Source organism: Phyllostomus hastatus, unplaced genomic scaffold (genome assembly GCF_019186645.2).
Source record: "Phyllostomus hastatus isolate PE091 unplaced genomic scaffold, TTU_PhHast_1.1 phas_contig_1048, whole genome shotgun sequence".
Classification (NCBI taxonomy): Eukaryota; Metazoa; Chordata; class Mammalia; order Chiroptera; family Phyllostomidae; genus Phyllostomus; species Phyllostomus hastatus.
In genome coordinates this window covers 1,312,505-1,326,945 of record NW_025333513.1, presented here as the reverse complement: position 1 = coordinate 1,326,945, position 14,441 = coordinate 1,312,505, and the positions used below count along the sequence as shown (strand labels likewise).

Here is a 14,441-nt window from a genome sequence, read left to right as displayed (position 1 = left end):
CCAGAGGCCTGAAAACTCCATGGTGAGCCTCCTGCCCAAGGCAGGGTCCAAGCGGAGGCCCCGTGAGTCTCTGTCAGAGCAGCAGGAGGAGTGCTGGCACTGGTGGGCACCGGCAGCTGCCCAGCCTTGGCACTTCAGGCCTGATCATGCTTTGTGGGGGAGGGGTGCTGCCCTGCGCATTGCAGGATGTTGAACTTCACCCCTGGCCTCTACCGGCCAGACGCCAGCTGCATCGCTCCCAACTGTGACATGCAAAAGTGTCTCCAAAAATTGCCAAGTGTCCCTTCAGGGTCAGATAACACCCTCACGTGAGAACCACGGCTCTAAAGGCTTCTCTTATGTCCAGAGAGAAAGGGGACTTATCAGGCCAGTACTGAGTTCAATAGCCACTAGGCCACTTATCTCTCTAAGATTCCATGTATTCACCCAGTGACTGTGGATTAAAGGGTCTCGTGTGGTTGCTGGGGAAACTAACCCGGATGCCTGTGAGGGGCCTGGCACTTGCAGGTGCCCACAGCCAACAGCCGACAGCCATGACTGCTGTTATCTGCGCGCTGCGGCCTGAGGCGGAGAGCACTGGGAGGAAGCGGCTGCCAGTGCTCCCTTCGCCTCCGTGTAAACAGGGGACACTGCCCTGTGGCCTTGACCAAGTCCCTCCCCTGCGCAGGCCTCCGTCTCTTGCAAAGTTTGTTGGAGACAGATGTCTGCTGGCTTTTCCATCAAATGGACTGAGAGCAGAGGAGAAGGCCCAGGAAACTGCCTCTCCTGGGGCAGGGACAGTGAGGTCCCTGGCAAATTGGGCCATTAATAGGAATGTCACATCCCACAGCAAGGTTCTAGCCAGAGCAGTCTGTTCCTGTGTAGGGCGACTGTGGGTTCTGTCCCAAGAGGAAGGCGTGCTAAGCAGGGCAGGCCTGCTGGCCCGAGCAGGTTCTGTAGGGAGCTCCCTGCTCCACCCAGCACCCCCTTCTCGTGGCCTGCTGGCAGCTCCCGGCCCCTTCTAGCAGAGGGCCCCCTCCAGGCAGGCCAAGGGCCTTGTTCCACATGGAGGAGGCATTATGGGGAGGAAGGGGAGCCTCCTGGATGTGCCACATGTCTCCCACACTCAAAAATATCTGAGAAGGGAGGGAGAAAAGTCCTGAATCTGGATTTGCATCCTCCTGGCTTGAGTGTGGCCAGAAAGCCAGCCCTGTATGTTAGCACGAAGAGGCTACAGGCCAAGGAAGAAGGCAGACGGGGTGTGAGAAGAGGAGTGGGAGAGGAAGGGAGTAGGGCGGGGGTGATGCCGAGGAGCAGGTGGGGACGATGCGGACAGTGGTGGTGGTGGTGCGAGCAGCAGACGCACCATCAGGGCCGGCCGGGCCTACCTCGCACGGACATCCTCTTCGGGAGGATAGTGACAGCGCCCTCGGCCACCTCCTCCAGGTGCAGCACAGGTGCGATCTTGGAGCCCCAGCTGTCCGAGCCCATCCAGAAGAAGTGGCCCGTCTGGTTGGCCTTCCGTGCTGCCTCCAGCACACGCCTGTGGGAACACACAGTAGCTCGGCCCGTCCGTGTCTGTCCGTGCAACTGCCCCCATTCTGGCCGAACCTGGTCATGGGCCATCGGCTGACCTCCCAGGCACACACCAGTTCCCCTCATAGCCCACAGGCATGTCCCCTTGATGTCTCCCAGGCATGCCTGGGTCCCCCACTGCTAAGCCCACATGAGCCAGGGCCCACCTCATCCCCCAAGGTCCATGGTTCCCTCTGTCCCTGACCACACCTGCCCACAGGCCCACAGGTGCCCCTCTTAGCCATACCACACATGTACCCCTAACCCATGTCTGTCCCCAAGGCTCACACCTGACTACAGTCCCTGCATGTGCTCCCCCAGTCCCACTCCTATCTCCTAGAGCCACAGCTATCCCTGCAAAAACCACACCTGTTTCCCTAGCTCTACACCTGCCTCGTGTCTGACCCAGGCTCCCAGAACTACATCTGTCCAACCCTTGTCTTCTCAGGGTCAAGCCACGCTCACCCTAAACCCACGCCCACACCACCTGACCCCTTCTCAGATCTGCATGTGCACATGTGCACGCACCCGCCTCTCTGCACTTGCTGCTTCCCCGTCAGCGGTGCCCTCCCACCCCACTTCCTTCTGTGCCGAAGGCCAGGTTCTGCAAAGAGCTGCCCCACCACGACAGTGGTCTTCATTAAACCAGGGGCCCCGAGGCCCAGCACAGGGCTGAGACCCCAGAGGTGCTCAGCCAGTATTTAAAACATGCAGAAACTAAGTGGCCCTCAAAGACATCTGCTACCAATAGAAGAAGGAAAACAGGGAGGGCTGGGGGAAGTTCCCCCACTCTGCTCCTTCCACTGGAAGGGCTTGTTCAGGATCACGTAGCAAGTGAGAGGCCAAAATACTAAAAACTGGCCAGACCCCTCCTGCGGGTGAGAGCCAGGACACAACTCCAGGGCTCGGGCTGGGGGCGGGGCCTGCACAGAAGCTGACCCACTGGGAGACAGCCTTGGGTGGCCAGGGAGAAACCTGCTTCCAGGCCCCAGATCCCACACCGTCCCTCCTCCAATCTCCTCTCTCAGCACATCCAGACCCCCACACCTGCTGCTGCCGCCCCCCTCCCCCACACAGGGCACACTCACCACAGGAGCGGCCGCTCTCGGAGCCCACACCCACAGCCCCATCAATACCCGCCAGCATCCCGACACCGGAAACGACCAGGCCTCCGTCCCTGCAAAGTCGCCTGGGTTTATTTTCACTTCTGTTTGCTTCCAGAAATGCATGCGGATTTTCCATAAATGCCCCCACCTCCCATCACACTTCCTAGGGCCACTTGAGTCAGCCAGGCCCCTCCCCCTCCCCCCAGGGGCCTTCATCCGTCTCTCCCACCTGAGGGTCCACCTGAGCCGAGACGTGCCCCCCTGGAGTGGGGGCACATCTGGGTGGGGTGCCAGACCTGACTCATGCTGGGCTGCGGGGTGGGAGCGGGAGGCAGGAGTGTAGGGACTGGTGACTGACATGAGGAAAAGGAGCTCAGAAGGGGTCCCACCCCCTCCTCTGTCCCCAGGCCCCCACGCCACCCCTGCCAGAACTGGCTGACCTATGGGGAATAGGAACCTCCAGGGCCACGATCAAGGAACCTACACACAAGCTGTGAGCAAGGCCAGGAGCAACCTCTGTGCTCAGCTCGGAGATGTCAGGCGGACTCGGAGGATGCCCTGGCCTGGGCCGCCTGAGTGATCTCCACTGGAGCTGGTCCTTAGGCTTTTGAGGCCTTGATGATGTTCCAGAACTCCCCCCTCCATCCCTGAAGGGCCCCGGCAATGTCTCCTGGGGAGAAATCTGTTTTCCTGTAATTCAGGAGTCCAGGATGGGCTCTTCATCATCGGAAAAGATGAGACCCAGAGAAGACGTTCGTTAGCAATGCGGAGGGAGCTGGGACGATGGGTGTGAGGAGGGAGTGGCCAGGCGCACTGGGTGGGCAGGCAAGACCTGAGGGCACAGCGGCTCTGGCAGCTTGGGCACCTAAGGGTGAGGCTGGGGAGGGCCACGCCTGCTGTCTCACCCTCCTCTGCAAATGCAGGGCCGTGCCTGCCTCACCAGACTCTGAGCAGGGACAGTGTCCCCCCAGACTAGGGAATCAGAGGCCTGGCCCACCTTGGCCCTGACATCCAGTCTCTGCAAGGTGGTAACAAAGGAAAAGGCAGGAAGGAGGGACGTGCATCAGCAGGGGGTCCAGGGGTCATCTTCTAAAGGCCCTGAGTTTCAGACTTGTGCCCCAGGCCCCGGAGGCAGACGTGCAGGGTGGTGGGCTGGACCAAGGTTTGTGGACCACGTGGTCCGGCATGTGGAATCCACCTGCTCCCATTCTCCAGATGCAGAAACTGAGGCCGAGGGTGGGGATGATCCTGCCCACAGTGAGTGTGTCCCCAAGCCAGGACTAGACCCACAGCCTGGGCCTCCTCCTGCTCCTCTGAGTGCACCAGAGAAAGAAGGCGGGGAGGCGCTGAGAGGTGGCCATGGAGCACCAGGCGCCCGCTGCGTGCCAGGCTGCTCTAAGCCCTTTATGCTACCCCGGCACTCAGTTTTCAAACGCTATCAGGCAGGTATCATTAGCTCCCTTTTTTAAGCAGAAAAGAGGTCCAGAGTGGTTGAAAAACTTGCCTGAGGTCACAGAGCTAGCAGGAGAGAGAGCGGAACTAGAACCTAGGTGCTCTGACCTCCTGCCCACGGTCCTGGCCCCTCCATTAAAGTACCTGCTTCCCATCCCTGGTTGGAGGAATGGATGCAGGACATGGCGGGGGAGGGCAGAGGTGCCCATCAGCACCAGCCTGTGGCCCTGCCTGAGGGATGGCCCAGCCCCACACTCACTCGCCCACCCACCCCCTCTGGAACCCAGACTGGGTCAGACTGGTCTGGGAAGGTCCCCACAGGGGTCCCCGCCACCCTCAGCCTCACCTGATGTCATCCTCATTGGCAAAGATGATGACTCCCCTGGCATTCGAGGTCTCCAGGAGGCGCCGGATGATCTTGTCAAACTCCCCCGGCTTGGGCTCCCGCGGTATCTTCACCGACTGGGCGATGCACACGCCCCCTGCGGGAAGGGGTGGTCAGCCTGGGGCAGACAGGAGAGTGCCTGTCTCTCTCCCCCTTACCCTGAAATGCACGCTCCCTCCAGCAGAATGAATGGTTCCACCATTCACCAGCTGGGTGTCTCTGGACATGTCACTTAAGTTCTCTGTGCCTCAGTTTCCCCATTATAGAATAGGCTGCTGGCCAGAGGCAATACAGCATCATGTTTAGGAGCTAGTCTGATGGGGTTCCAATCTCAGCTCTGCTACTTACTGCTGTGTGACCTCAGGGCGGTTACTGAACCTCTCTGTGCCTCCAATACATCACCTGTGAAGTGAAGACAATACTACCTACTTCATAGGGTTGTTATAAAGCTAAGTGAGTTAGCGCAGGTAAATACAATATCTGGCACACAGCAAGTGCTTAGTAAACACTGATTATCTTCATTGTAACCAAACCATAAGGTTTTTTAGAGTGAATCTGAGAATGAGAGCAAATTGCCCGCCATGGGCCATCAGTGCCCTCCGCCCTGCCACCTCCCAGGGCTCTCGTCCCCAGGCCCAGGGCTCATCAGCAGGCCCCGAAGGTGGAGCAGCGTGCACGGCTGCTGGCTGGGCCCACACATTCTGGGCCCAGGTCTTCCCAGGTCCCTTTCTGGGCACTCACAGGCCTGCAGTGTGCAGGCTCCCCGGTTCCCACCCCGCCCAGCACAGTGCCTTGACCCCTCAACCTCCACCCGCCTTGTTTGTGATGAGACTCCCAGTGGGGAGCTCAAGAGAGCCTGGGAAGGCCATTCTAAGGGCAGGCAGTGCTTCGGGAGCTCTGACTGGGGTCAGGGGGTCCTTGGGAGCCCTTCTGTCACTAGGGCTCCCTGCCTACTTGGATAGAGCCTCGGGGAGGGGACACAGGGCCAGCCTGCCTCTCACTCGCTCTGCTGCAGAAACCCAGCAGCGCTGAGACTGCAGGAGCCTCGGGATGCACTCAGCTCAGCACACGGAGCCGGGTGCACACCCAGGCTGGGCGGCTCACAGAAACCCTGGGGCCTCCGGCATCACTCTGCCACGCTCAGACCTGTCTCTCCAGTGCTGGCCAGGGACAGGGGTCACTCATGGATTTAAACCTCCCCCGATCCCTGGTACAAAAGCACTTGTGGGCCACTGCTTCTGTCATCAACCACATTTGACAGACGGGGAAACGGAGGCTCAAAGAAGAGAAATGACTTGCCCAAAGCCACACAGCTCCCAGCCCTACTGGGTGCAGAGAGTACTCCCCTCCAGGAAATTAGACCCCCAGGGCCTCTGATAGCAGAGTCGGGGCTCAGCTGATGGGAACGCGTGAGGGATCATTCTTAGTGAAGCCAGACTCTTCATTAAGACCGTTCCCCACCTCAGGGTCCCACTCAAGGGCCTTGGCCCAGCTACAGCTCAAACAGGATCCCTTTGGGGCCCAGCCGACGACTCAAACCATCCACCTTGGCTGAGCATCCCTGGGCCTGCAGATGGCCTCCTGGTGCAGACTGGGGCCCCCTGCGGCTTCTGCGCAGGCTCCCTGCACCTCTGTGCTGAGGCCTCGGCTGCAAAGGGCTCACAGTGCAGGGGAAGACCACCCACCTGCAGCCCCATGGGGAAAGGTGCCAACACCCGGCTCCACCCAAAAAGGGCCTCTACCCATGAGCATAGCTGGCAACCAGGGAAGGCTGCCCAAAGGTGGTGACCCTGAGCTGGGTCTTAGAGGTCAGAGGTGTAAGCAGCCAGTGGGAGGCATTCTGGGGAGAACAAGGCACAGGGAGGAGAAGGAAGCTACTCCGTGCCAGGCGCCTGCTGGGCCTGGGGCCCCACAACATACACACGCTCACACCCCTGTCCCCAGGAGGTGAGCCCACTGCTCCTCTGTAGCAGGCAAGGTGGCCACAGTCCCTGCCCCCAGGCTGACCAGCACCCACCTCTCTTACTTTCTGCTCTTCCAGGTAGACCAAGCTCCTCACTCCTCTCCTAAGACACCCAAAGAACTGCCACGCTCCAGAGAACAGCACAGTTACCAGGAGCTCATGGAGAAGAAGAGGGGAGAAGGAGTGTGGGTCCCTAGGCAGGATGGAGCCCCTCAGTCCTGGGTCAGCAGGAGACCCCATGCACTGGCCTGGCACTAATGACCTCCAGGCAGACACTCAGCTCCAGCTAAGCCCTCCATATGGTTGCTTTCCAGTTAGAAAGTGGGCCAATTGCAACATTTCTCCCCCATCTGGGGAGACAGATGGACAAGAGGAGGCGGCTGGCTGGAGGTGAGGGTGAGCCACCTGGCTGCAGGAGGAGGGAGGCCGGGGGGCAGAGGCGGGGGCAGGAGAGGGAGTTAATTGTTCTCCAGCAGGGAGAAACTCTTAGGTTAAAGAGTTTCTTGAGCAATGTTCCTGTAAGAGGGTACGAGGTCCGTGGAGTGGCCCCCGGGACACCCTAGGCCCATCTCACAGGCTCCGTCTGGCTGGCGAAGGAAGACTGAGGTGAGCACAGCTCTGTCAGCTGGAATGCGAGTCACAGGCACCGAGGCCAGACCATGGCCTGAGCTGGGTGTGACACTCTTACAACCACAAGAGGAGTGGGGGCTGGAGGGAGTGTGGGGGGCTGCGCAGAGCTCAGCGATGCTGGCGAAGGCCACAGAGCGTCTAGCCCCCGCTGTTACCCGAGGATGTCACAGCACACCCGTCTGAGGTCAGGATCATCGGCTCAACTCCGTACACAGATGAGGACCTGAGGCCAAGAGAGCTTAAGTGGCTTCACCCAGGTCACACAGTCAGTCAGGGGCAGAGCAGGGGTGTGGCCACAGGCCGCCTGTCTCCCTCGGCCACCCCTCCAGCCCGTCCACTGTGTCATGCCCAAGGCCACGTGGGCAAGGGTCTGGAGTCAAGGGGATGCCCCGGGCCACAAGCATAGCACCTGGCCTGGCGTTAGCACCCACTGCTGTCACTGCCCCCAGGGCAGTGCCGCAGTGGCGCACCAAGTGCCCGCAGGGCCCCTCTGTGCTGCCGCCCAACCGTCAGCATGGCCACTGGGGAGTCCCAAAGCGGGGCCTCCGGGTCTGCTCCACAGGGTCTCCCCAGGGTGACACAAGCGTCCAGTAGTGGGCGGTGCAGCATCTGCCTCAACTGCCCTCCTGGCCCTCTTCCATGGCCTGGGAGGACCTGCATGCCTGGCGCTCAGTGAATCCTCACACGTCCTGCGGGCAGATGCTCACAGCCCCATCCTACAGATGAGAAAACTGAGGCACAGAGGAACTAAGTTACCTGACGGGGCTCACACAGGAGATAGGTGGGACCGCAGTCCGGGTGTGCGTCCAGAACCTCTCGGGCAGAGGAAGAGGGCCTGGGTCACCGGGTCTCCACGAACCCCACCTCCTGCAGCCCCTCCCCACCCCCAGCTACCACTGCCCTGGGGCACTCTCTTCAAACCTCTCCCCCAAGGGGGGGGGTGCTTCTTCGCATCCCATTCCTTTCCCCCACGGTCTCTCTCACTGGATAAAATAAGAATCCATGAGTCCACACTGACAGTAAATACGATCAAATTAAACTCACATAGTAAAGAACAAGCCCACTCCCTACCTCTGGGCAGAGGCTGGAGCCCTCCAAGGTCCCTGGCTCTCAGCACAGGATCATAAGGAAGGAGGGGCACAGAGGAGTCTGGGGTTCCCCACTGCCTCTAGGCCCTTTCGGATCCCCCTTGGCAAGGCCCTCACCCTGGCGAGCACCCAACTGCCACATGCCAGCTGCAAACTGCAGCCTGCCAAGCCAGTGCCTCCACCTGCAGGGCCAGGGCAGGAAGCCACGGCCACTTGCCAAGAACATCTGGGCATATGGGGATGATGGGGACCTGGGAGACCTCCTGCCCCAGCTGGACTTGGAGTGAGAAGACTGAGGCCCGAGAAGGGCAGTGCTTTGCCCGAGGAAACACAACAACTGGGGCAGAACCACCTGCAGGGGAGGCTCTCATCACTGCACCAGGGGGTTCAGAACCCAGGCCAGCCCTCTGACTGCCTCCCTCCTGCTTATCACTGTCAGCAGAGCCACCAGGTCTACCCCCACAGTGAGGTGGGGCGCCCCATCCTCCCAGAGCCCCACCCGCCCACTCACCTCTCCTAGCTCCCGACTCCCTCCTCACCCTCCCCCCAGCCCTGCAGTGAGAACCCAGCCCACCCCCAGCGGTGCTGGCCCCAGGCCTGCTGCCACAGGGTGCTGCCCTGCACACAGCCCAGACTGGCTTGTCCTTGGTCCCACCCCTCAAGGCCCTGCCTCTGCTACAGGAACGCTGGACAAGGTGATTAAGAGTTGTCACTGGAGACCGCGTGGCGATGTCCCGCAAAGCTGAGCATGCTGAGCGCCTACCGGCCAGCACGCCCCTCCACCACGCATCCCACAGAAACCGCACACGGCGTGCAGACATGCGGCAGGATGGGCTCGCTGCAGCGCCGTTCACAAGACAAAAGAACGGAGACCACCCAAACGTTTTGCCACAGAGGAGTGCACCCAGCTTGTTTGTGCGACAGCTGCAACGGAGTTCGGGTTAACAAAACGTCCTCGGGGGTCGGCAAAACAAAGCCCTGGAAACCAAGCTGACTGAAGGGCTCAGCAGTGGGATGTGCCCGTTGCTGCGGAATCTGAAGATGACATACAGAGAGATTCACGGCATACGGACACACACACGTGAGCAAAAGCCACACGAAGGCGGGAGGTGCCGTCTGTCTGTCGGCGGCATTGCGTCTCCCCCGGGCCTAGAGCAGGCACGGCACAGGCTGGGCGCTCGGGAATGCTCGCCCAGTGACCAAACAAGGACGAGAAGGGATCCGGTCGCCTTCAGAGTCCCGGCTGCCTCAAGGAAGGGAAGGACAGCTCCACAGGGGGCTCCCGGGCAACCCAGGTTTTATTTCTTCGAAAAGCAGTCAGAAGCAAACACGACAAAAGTGTAAACTCTTGGTAGATGTGGACACCAGGCCCCAGGCAGAACTCTCCGACGCCTGCGACAGAGCAGGCGCTCCAGCCCTCGCACGTGCCGCCTGACGAGATCACGCGGGCCTCCCTGCATCCTCCCGTGGAGCTGGCCCCAGGCCCTCCCCACCCACCCCCGTGGCATCCGGAGTACACAGGGGTGGACCCACCCGGGGCTGCCCTTCTCCTGCTAGCCCGCGGCTCCTGAAATCCTACCTCCCCCTGTGGGGGCCTCTGGCCCCAACAGCCATCCCTGGGTGCGAGCTGGAGCCCCGCACCTCCCCCGTTCCAGGCACCTGTCCTGACCTGACTGACACAGAGTCTCCACTAGCGAAACTTGATATCGGTTTCCTGTTGTATTTGTGGTCTCTGCCCTTTCCATTTGCGGTCTGGTGACCTTTCCCAGGGTTCTCCGGGTCCAGCCAGCGTGTCTGTGTCCGGGTCTGCCCCATCCCCCGCCCCCTGCCCCCGCCACACTCTGCACAGCGCATTCCCCAAGGACAGGGCTGGGTCTGTGCGATCTTTCGTTTGCTCTTGTTTTCATTCGTTCATTCATGCACTTGTTTGATCGTTCATTCGTTCGTTCGTTCGTTCATTCATTCATTCATTTGTTCATTCATTCAAGAAGTGTCCTGCTTCGTTCCTGGCACAATTGATCCTTAAGTAATGATAGCAAATAAGACTCCTTCCTTGGGAATTCAGAGTCTAGTTGGAAAAGCGAACCAAGACAGACTGGTGGCCTGAGAAGCTCCCACCAGGCAGGAGCACCCCTTGGCAGGGAGAGGCCCACAGGGTGGCAGGCCCACGGCACCCTTCCCCTGACACTGTTTGCTCAGCCACACACCCTGCCCCCGGCGCCACCGCTGCCTTTTCTCCCTAAACTCGACACCTATTTCCTGAGCACTCGTGTTTCCCCCGGGTTTAGATCCCAGAGGCAGCAGTGAGGACAGAGCCCTGCCCCTCGAGGGTAGCCCACATCACAGGGCAGAGGGACGGAAATCATTGTGGGGTCTGGGCAGAGGTGGAAACAAGCAGGGCACAGGGAAGGAGGGAGGCTGGGGCTGAGCCCTCGGTCCACCCCATTCGCTCCTAGGGCACACGGAGGCGCGGGCCAGGCCACGCAGCTGAAGAGGCCGAGGCAGATTTGGACTCGGCTCAGACTTTTCTCAAGGAGCTACTGCCTTGCCTGAGAGCCAGGGGTTGCAAACACTTTGGACTTGAAAGTCCACCCTCAGGGAGGGCTCTCTGCTGAAATGACCTCGCTTTTTGATTTCTGCCCTCCACTGCCCGGACCCTCCGTGCCTGGACCCTTCCATCAGCACAGGTGATCTGGGGAGCTCATCTGAGGGCTGGTGCTTGGGCACCTGCAGGCACCCAGCGCACCGAGCAGCAGTCAGGCAGCCTGCTCCCCGGCCCGCGGGCGCCTGTGTCCCTAGTGCCCCATGGACTTAGTCACACAGCGTGATCGCTGTACCTGTGCTCCGTCCAGCACCTCCCTGTGCCCACTGGACGGCTCTCCCCACTCTGGCTTTCTAAATAAGCCCTTCCCACCGTCCTGAAGGGCTACCTCCTCCAAGCAACCCCCAGATGTCCTGCCTTCACGGCCCAACCCCGGTAGCCTGGGAAGGCAGACAGAAAAGGCCCCCCACTGGAGCAGCCTGCGCTTGCTCATGCCTGTCCCATGCAGGGCACAGTCAGGGGCCTGGGCTCATCTCCACTGCATCCCCCCGTCTTGGGCAACCTCTCGCCCTCCTTCAGGCTTCTTCCAATTCCTTCCTTCATTCTCTCACTCACCTGGAGGCCTACCCTTGCCAGGCCCCAAGGCAAGCCACAGACCTTGCCCAGGAAGGAGCTCACTGGCCAGCCCGCAGGGAGGTGGCCCCGGTGACCTAGATGGGGCACCGCACCCACAGCTCCCGGGGGACTTGGCGCCCTCCTCCTTGCTCCAGCGCCCAGGGCCCTGGGGTGACATTCTGCAACCCAGGCTGTGCACTCTGCCTAAGCCGCACCCCAGGCCCTGGGATTCAAACAAGGGAGGAAAAATCCTCCTCTAGGGCATGGAGCAGTTTCCCTGCAGCCCCACCCCGCAGGGGTGCAGCCAGGGCTGTCCTCCCGTGGCCCAGGCAGGCAGAGATAGCTGCAGGAGGCCAGCAGACATGTCCTTTTAATTCAAAAGGGGGAGAAAAACAATGAAAAAACAAATTCTAGGAAACCAAGTGGAAAAATCTACATTACAGCAAAATGTGAAGGCAGCAAATGGCAAAGTGGGGAGTTACCCAACCTAAGGGGGGTCCCCAGGCTCCCCTACGGTCCCAGTGGAGTGGGAGGTGGGGGTCACCCTGGGCCGTATGGCCCCACACACTCACACACATGCACGCACACGCTCACACCAACACATGCACTCTCGCGGTTCTTCCCTCCTTCTCTCCCACTCCACAGCCAGGCCTGCTTCCCAGGTCTGCACGCAGCAAAGGGAGCTACTCAGAGGGGTCGATGACTAATAAGATGCTACATTTGTTTTCAACTGGAAACAAGCTTTTACCTAAGTAAGTGGAGCTCTATGCCAGATTCCAGGCAGCAGAGCTGTGGCCTGAGGGTGTTCTGAGGTTAGGAAGGCGCCCAGGCCCTGAGTTAATGGCCCTAACCTGCAGCTATTCCAGGGTGAGCAGGACTGTGCAGGACAGTGAGGGGGGTGGACTCCAGCTGGAGGGCTAGAGGCAGAGGCTGGGTCCTGGCCAGGTTCCCTGCCCTGGGCTCCAGCCCCACTCACCACCATGTACTCTAGTCTACTCTAAAGCACAAGTCTGACATATGGCTCCCTGTGTGTGCATGTGAGGATGCATGTGTGCACATGTGTGAGCATATGTACCTGTGTGTGTGTGTGCACACACATGCATGACACTCAAGGCCTACATCTCCTCCTCAGGTCTGCAACATCCAACCTCGCCCTGGTCCCTACTAGCATCCACCATCCTACCACACCTGCTCCCCAACAGACGCTGCTCCCTTCACTAGAAGGGCCCCTGGGGCTCGTCAGTGACCCTCTGGTTCCTCATTGCAGCTATTCCCTCGCTGGACCTTGGTCATCACCTTGGTGTCTGTCCACTAGGGGCCTCCAAGGACCCAGCAGGCCTGCTGGCTCTGCTCAGGACAGGCAACAGTCCAAGCCTCCCAGATGAACTGGCCACCAAGTGCCCAGCTGCCAGGGATGGGAGGGCGGCGTGGCGGGAGCTGCAGGCCTGGGAGGGGGCAGAGACTCGGCAGGAACCCAGGGCGGGGACCTGAACTCGCTCTGACACCTGCCTCCTCCGGGAGCCTCCCTGACCCCCGCAGCCCACTGTGCGTCCCCTGTGTCACCACCTGGCCTCACTGGGTGCCCAGACACCTGCGCGCACATACACTGGGCCCCCACTCTGTGCCAGGCTCTGGGCCACAGAGATGCTCCACCCACCCCCAACCGCCCCGCCCCCTGCCGTGCCCACCCTGGCAGGACCCGCCCATGCGCTCCACACACACGCGGGGGCCAGGCGTCGGGAAAGCCCAAACACCTCTCTCAGTCCTGCCTGCTCGTGGGACTTGACTTCTCCATCGAGACTGAGATGCAAACTCCTTGCTGTGAGCACTTAGGAAATACACATGGGAAAGCAGGACACGCGAAGAAAAGTGTAAGAGAGTGAACTGGTGCAGCCCCGAGAGCCCAGGGCCTGGAGGCGGCTGGGCCAGCCGAAGAAGACTGGAACAGCAGAGGCCGTGGGCTCAGGGGGAGACAGTCGCCTGGTTCCCCGCCGGGAGCCGCATCTCTAAAGCACGCCATCCAAGGGCTGTGTGAAACAGGGACGCCCTCCAGCCCAGGGCAGAGGATGGCAGCTCCACGGCTTCCTGGCTGTGGGACTTTAGAAAAGTTATTAAGCTTCTCTGGGCATCAGACTTTCCATCTGCAAAACGGGGGAAGGACTTTAAAGAACTCCGTCTTGTAAAGCTGGAGGGAGGGTCACATGGTGGTGTTTGTGAAGCCCGGGCCTGCCTCCTGGAGCCACGGCCTCTGGGGGTGGGCAAGACCCAGTGGGCGGGGGCTGCCGAGGCGGGGGGGGGGGGGGGAGGCTGGAAGGATGGGGACCGCCTCGCCCAGCTCGGGTCCGCACTCAGGGCTGGTGAGGTCTGTAAGTTCTGGGGACCAGGCACCAGGCAAAGCAGAACTGTCCCCAGGGACAGGGTTCTGGGCAGCACCCAGGGCCATAGCTTGGAGGTCCACGGATTGTGCGGGGCAGGACACACATTTCAGCACACCCCCCAATGCACACACACCCTCACCAATAGCATACCACACACCACCTCAACCTCACGCAACCTCAGTCACACACCCTCACACAGAGACTCGAGGCCCAAACCCAGAGACAGCCTCCACAGCCTCACAACGACAAGGACACGCACCAACACACAGCTGTACCTCTCACAAGCTCACACGGAAGCCACACAGCTTATATTACCACACTCATCACACCCTGCACCCAATCACACCCTGCACAGTCACATGCCACCAAACTGCACACTGCCACACAGGGCATGTGCCCACACCTCCCTGGAGCCACTGGGCTAGTCAGGGCCACACCAGGGCACCATTAATGCCTCCCCTTTGCTACGGGTGCACATAGGTGGCTTGGCTGGGGAGCACCCATGGGGGTGGGTCCTGTCTTTCCTCTGAAACCCTCCTCCTAGGCCTGCCGGACCCTCCACTCATGCTGACCCTGCCCCTGCTGAGAAATGGGCTGGTCTGGGGTGTGGGGGGCACAGGCACCAGGGGACTGGCCTGGTGTGACACCGCGCACTGAGCCTGGGCACAGGCAGGGCGTGTGTCCATCTCAATCACCTACTTGCTTGGTGATAAAAGCCGTTTCACCCT

General features: G+C 60.6%; 1 protein-coding gene across 3 annotated transcripts in view; it reads right to left on the bottom strand.

Moving 5' to 3' along the window:
• Window positions 1-14,441, bottom strand: part of GRM4 (glutamate metabotropic receptor 4) — a 109,528-nt gene that overhangs the window by 30,214 nt on the left and 64,873 nt on the right. For all 3 annotated transcript variants that reach the window (XM_045835167.1, XM_045835175.1, XM_045835185.1), the window contains 2 exons: window positions 4,459-4,594; window positions 1,368-1,522 (listed from right to left, as the gene is read on the bottom strand). In XM_045835167.1, the coding sequence (XP_045691123.1) occupies window positions 1,368-1,522; window positions 4,459-4,594 (291 nt within the window). The remainder of the gene's footprint in view (window positions 1-1,367; window positions 1,523-4,458; window positions 4,595-14,441) is intronic.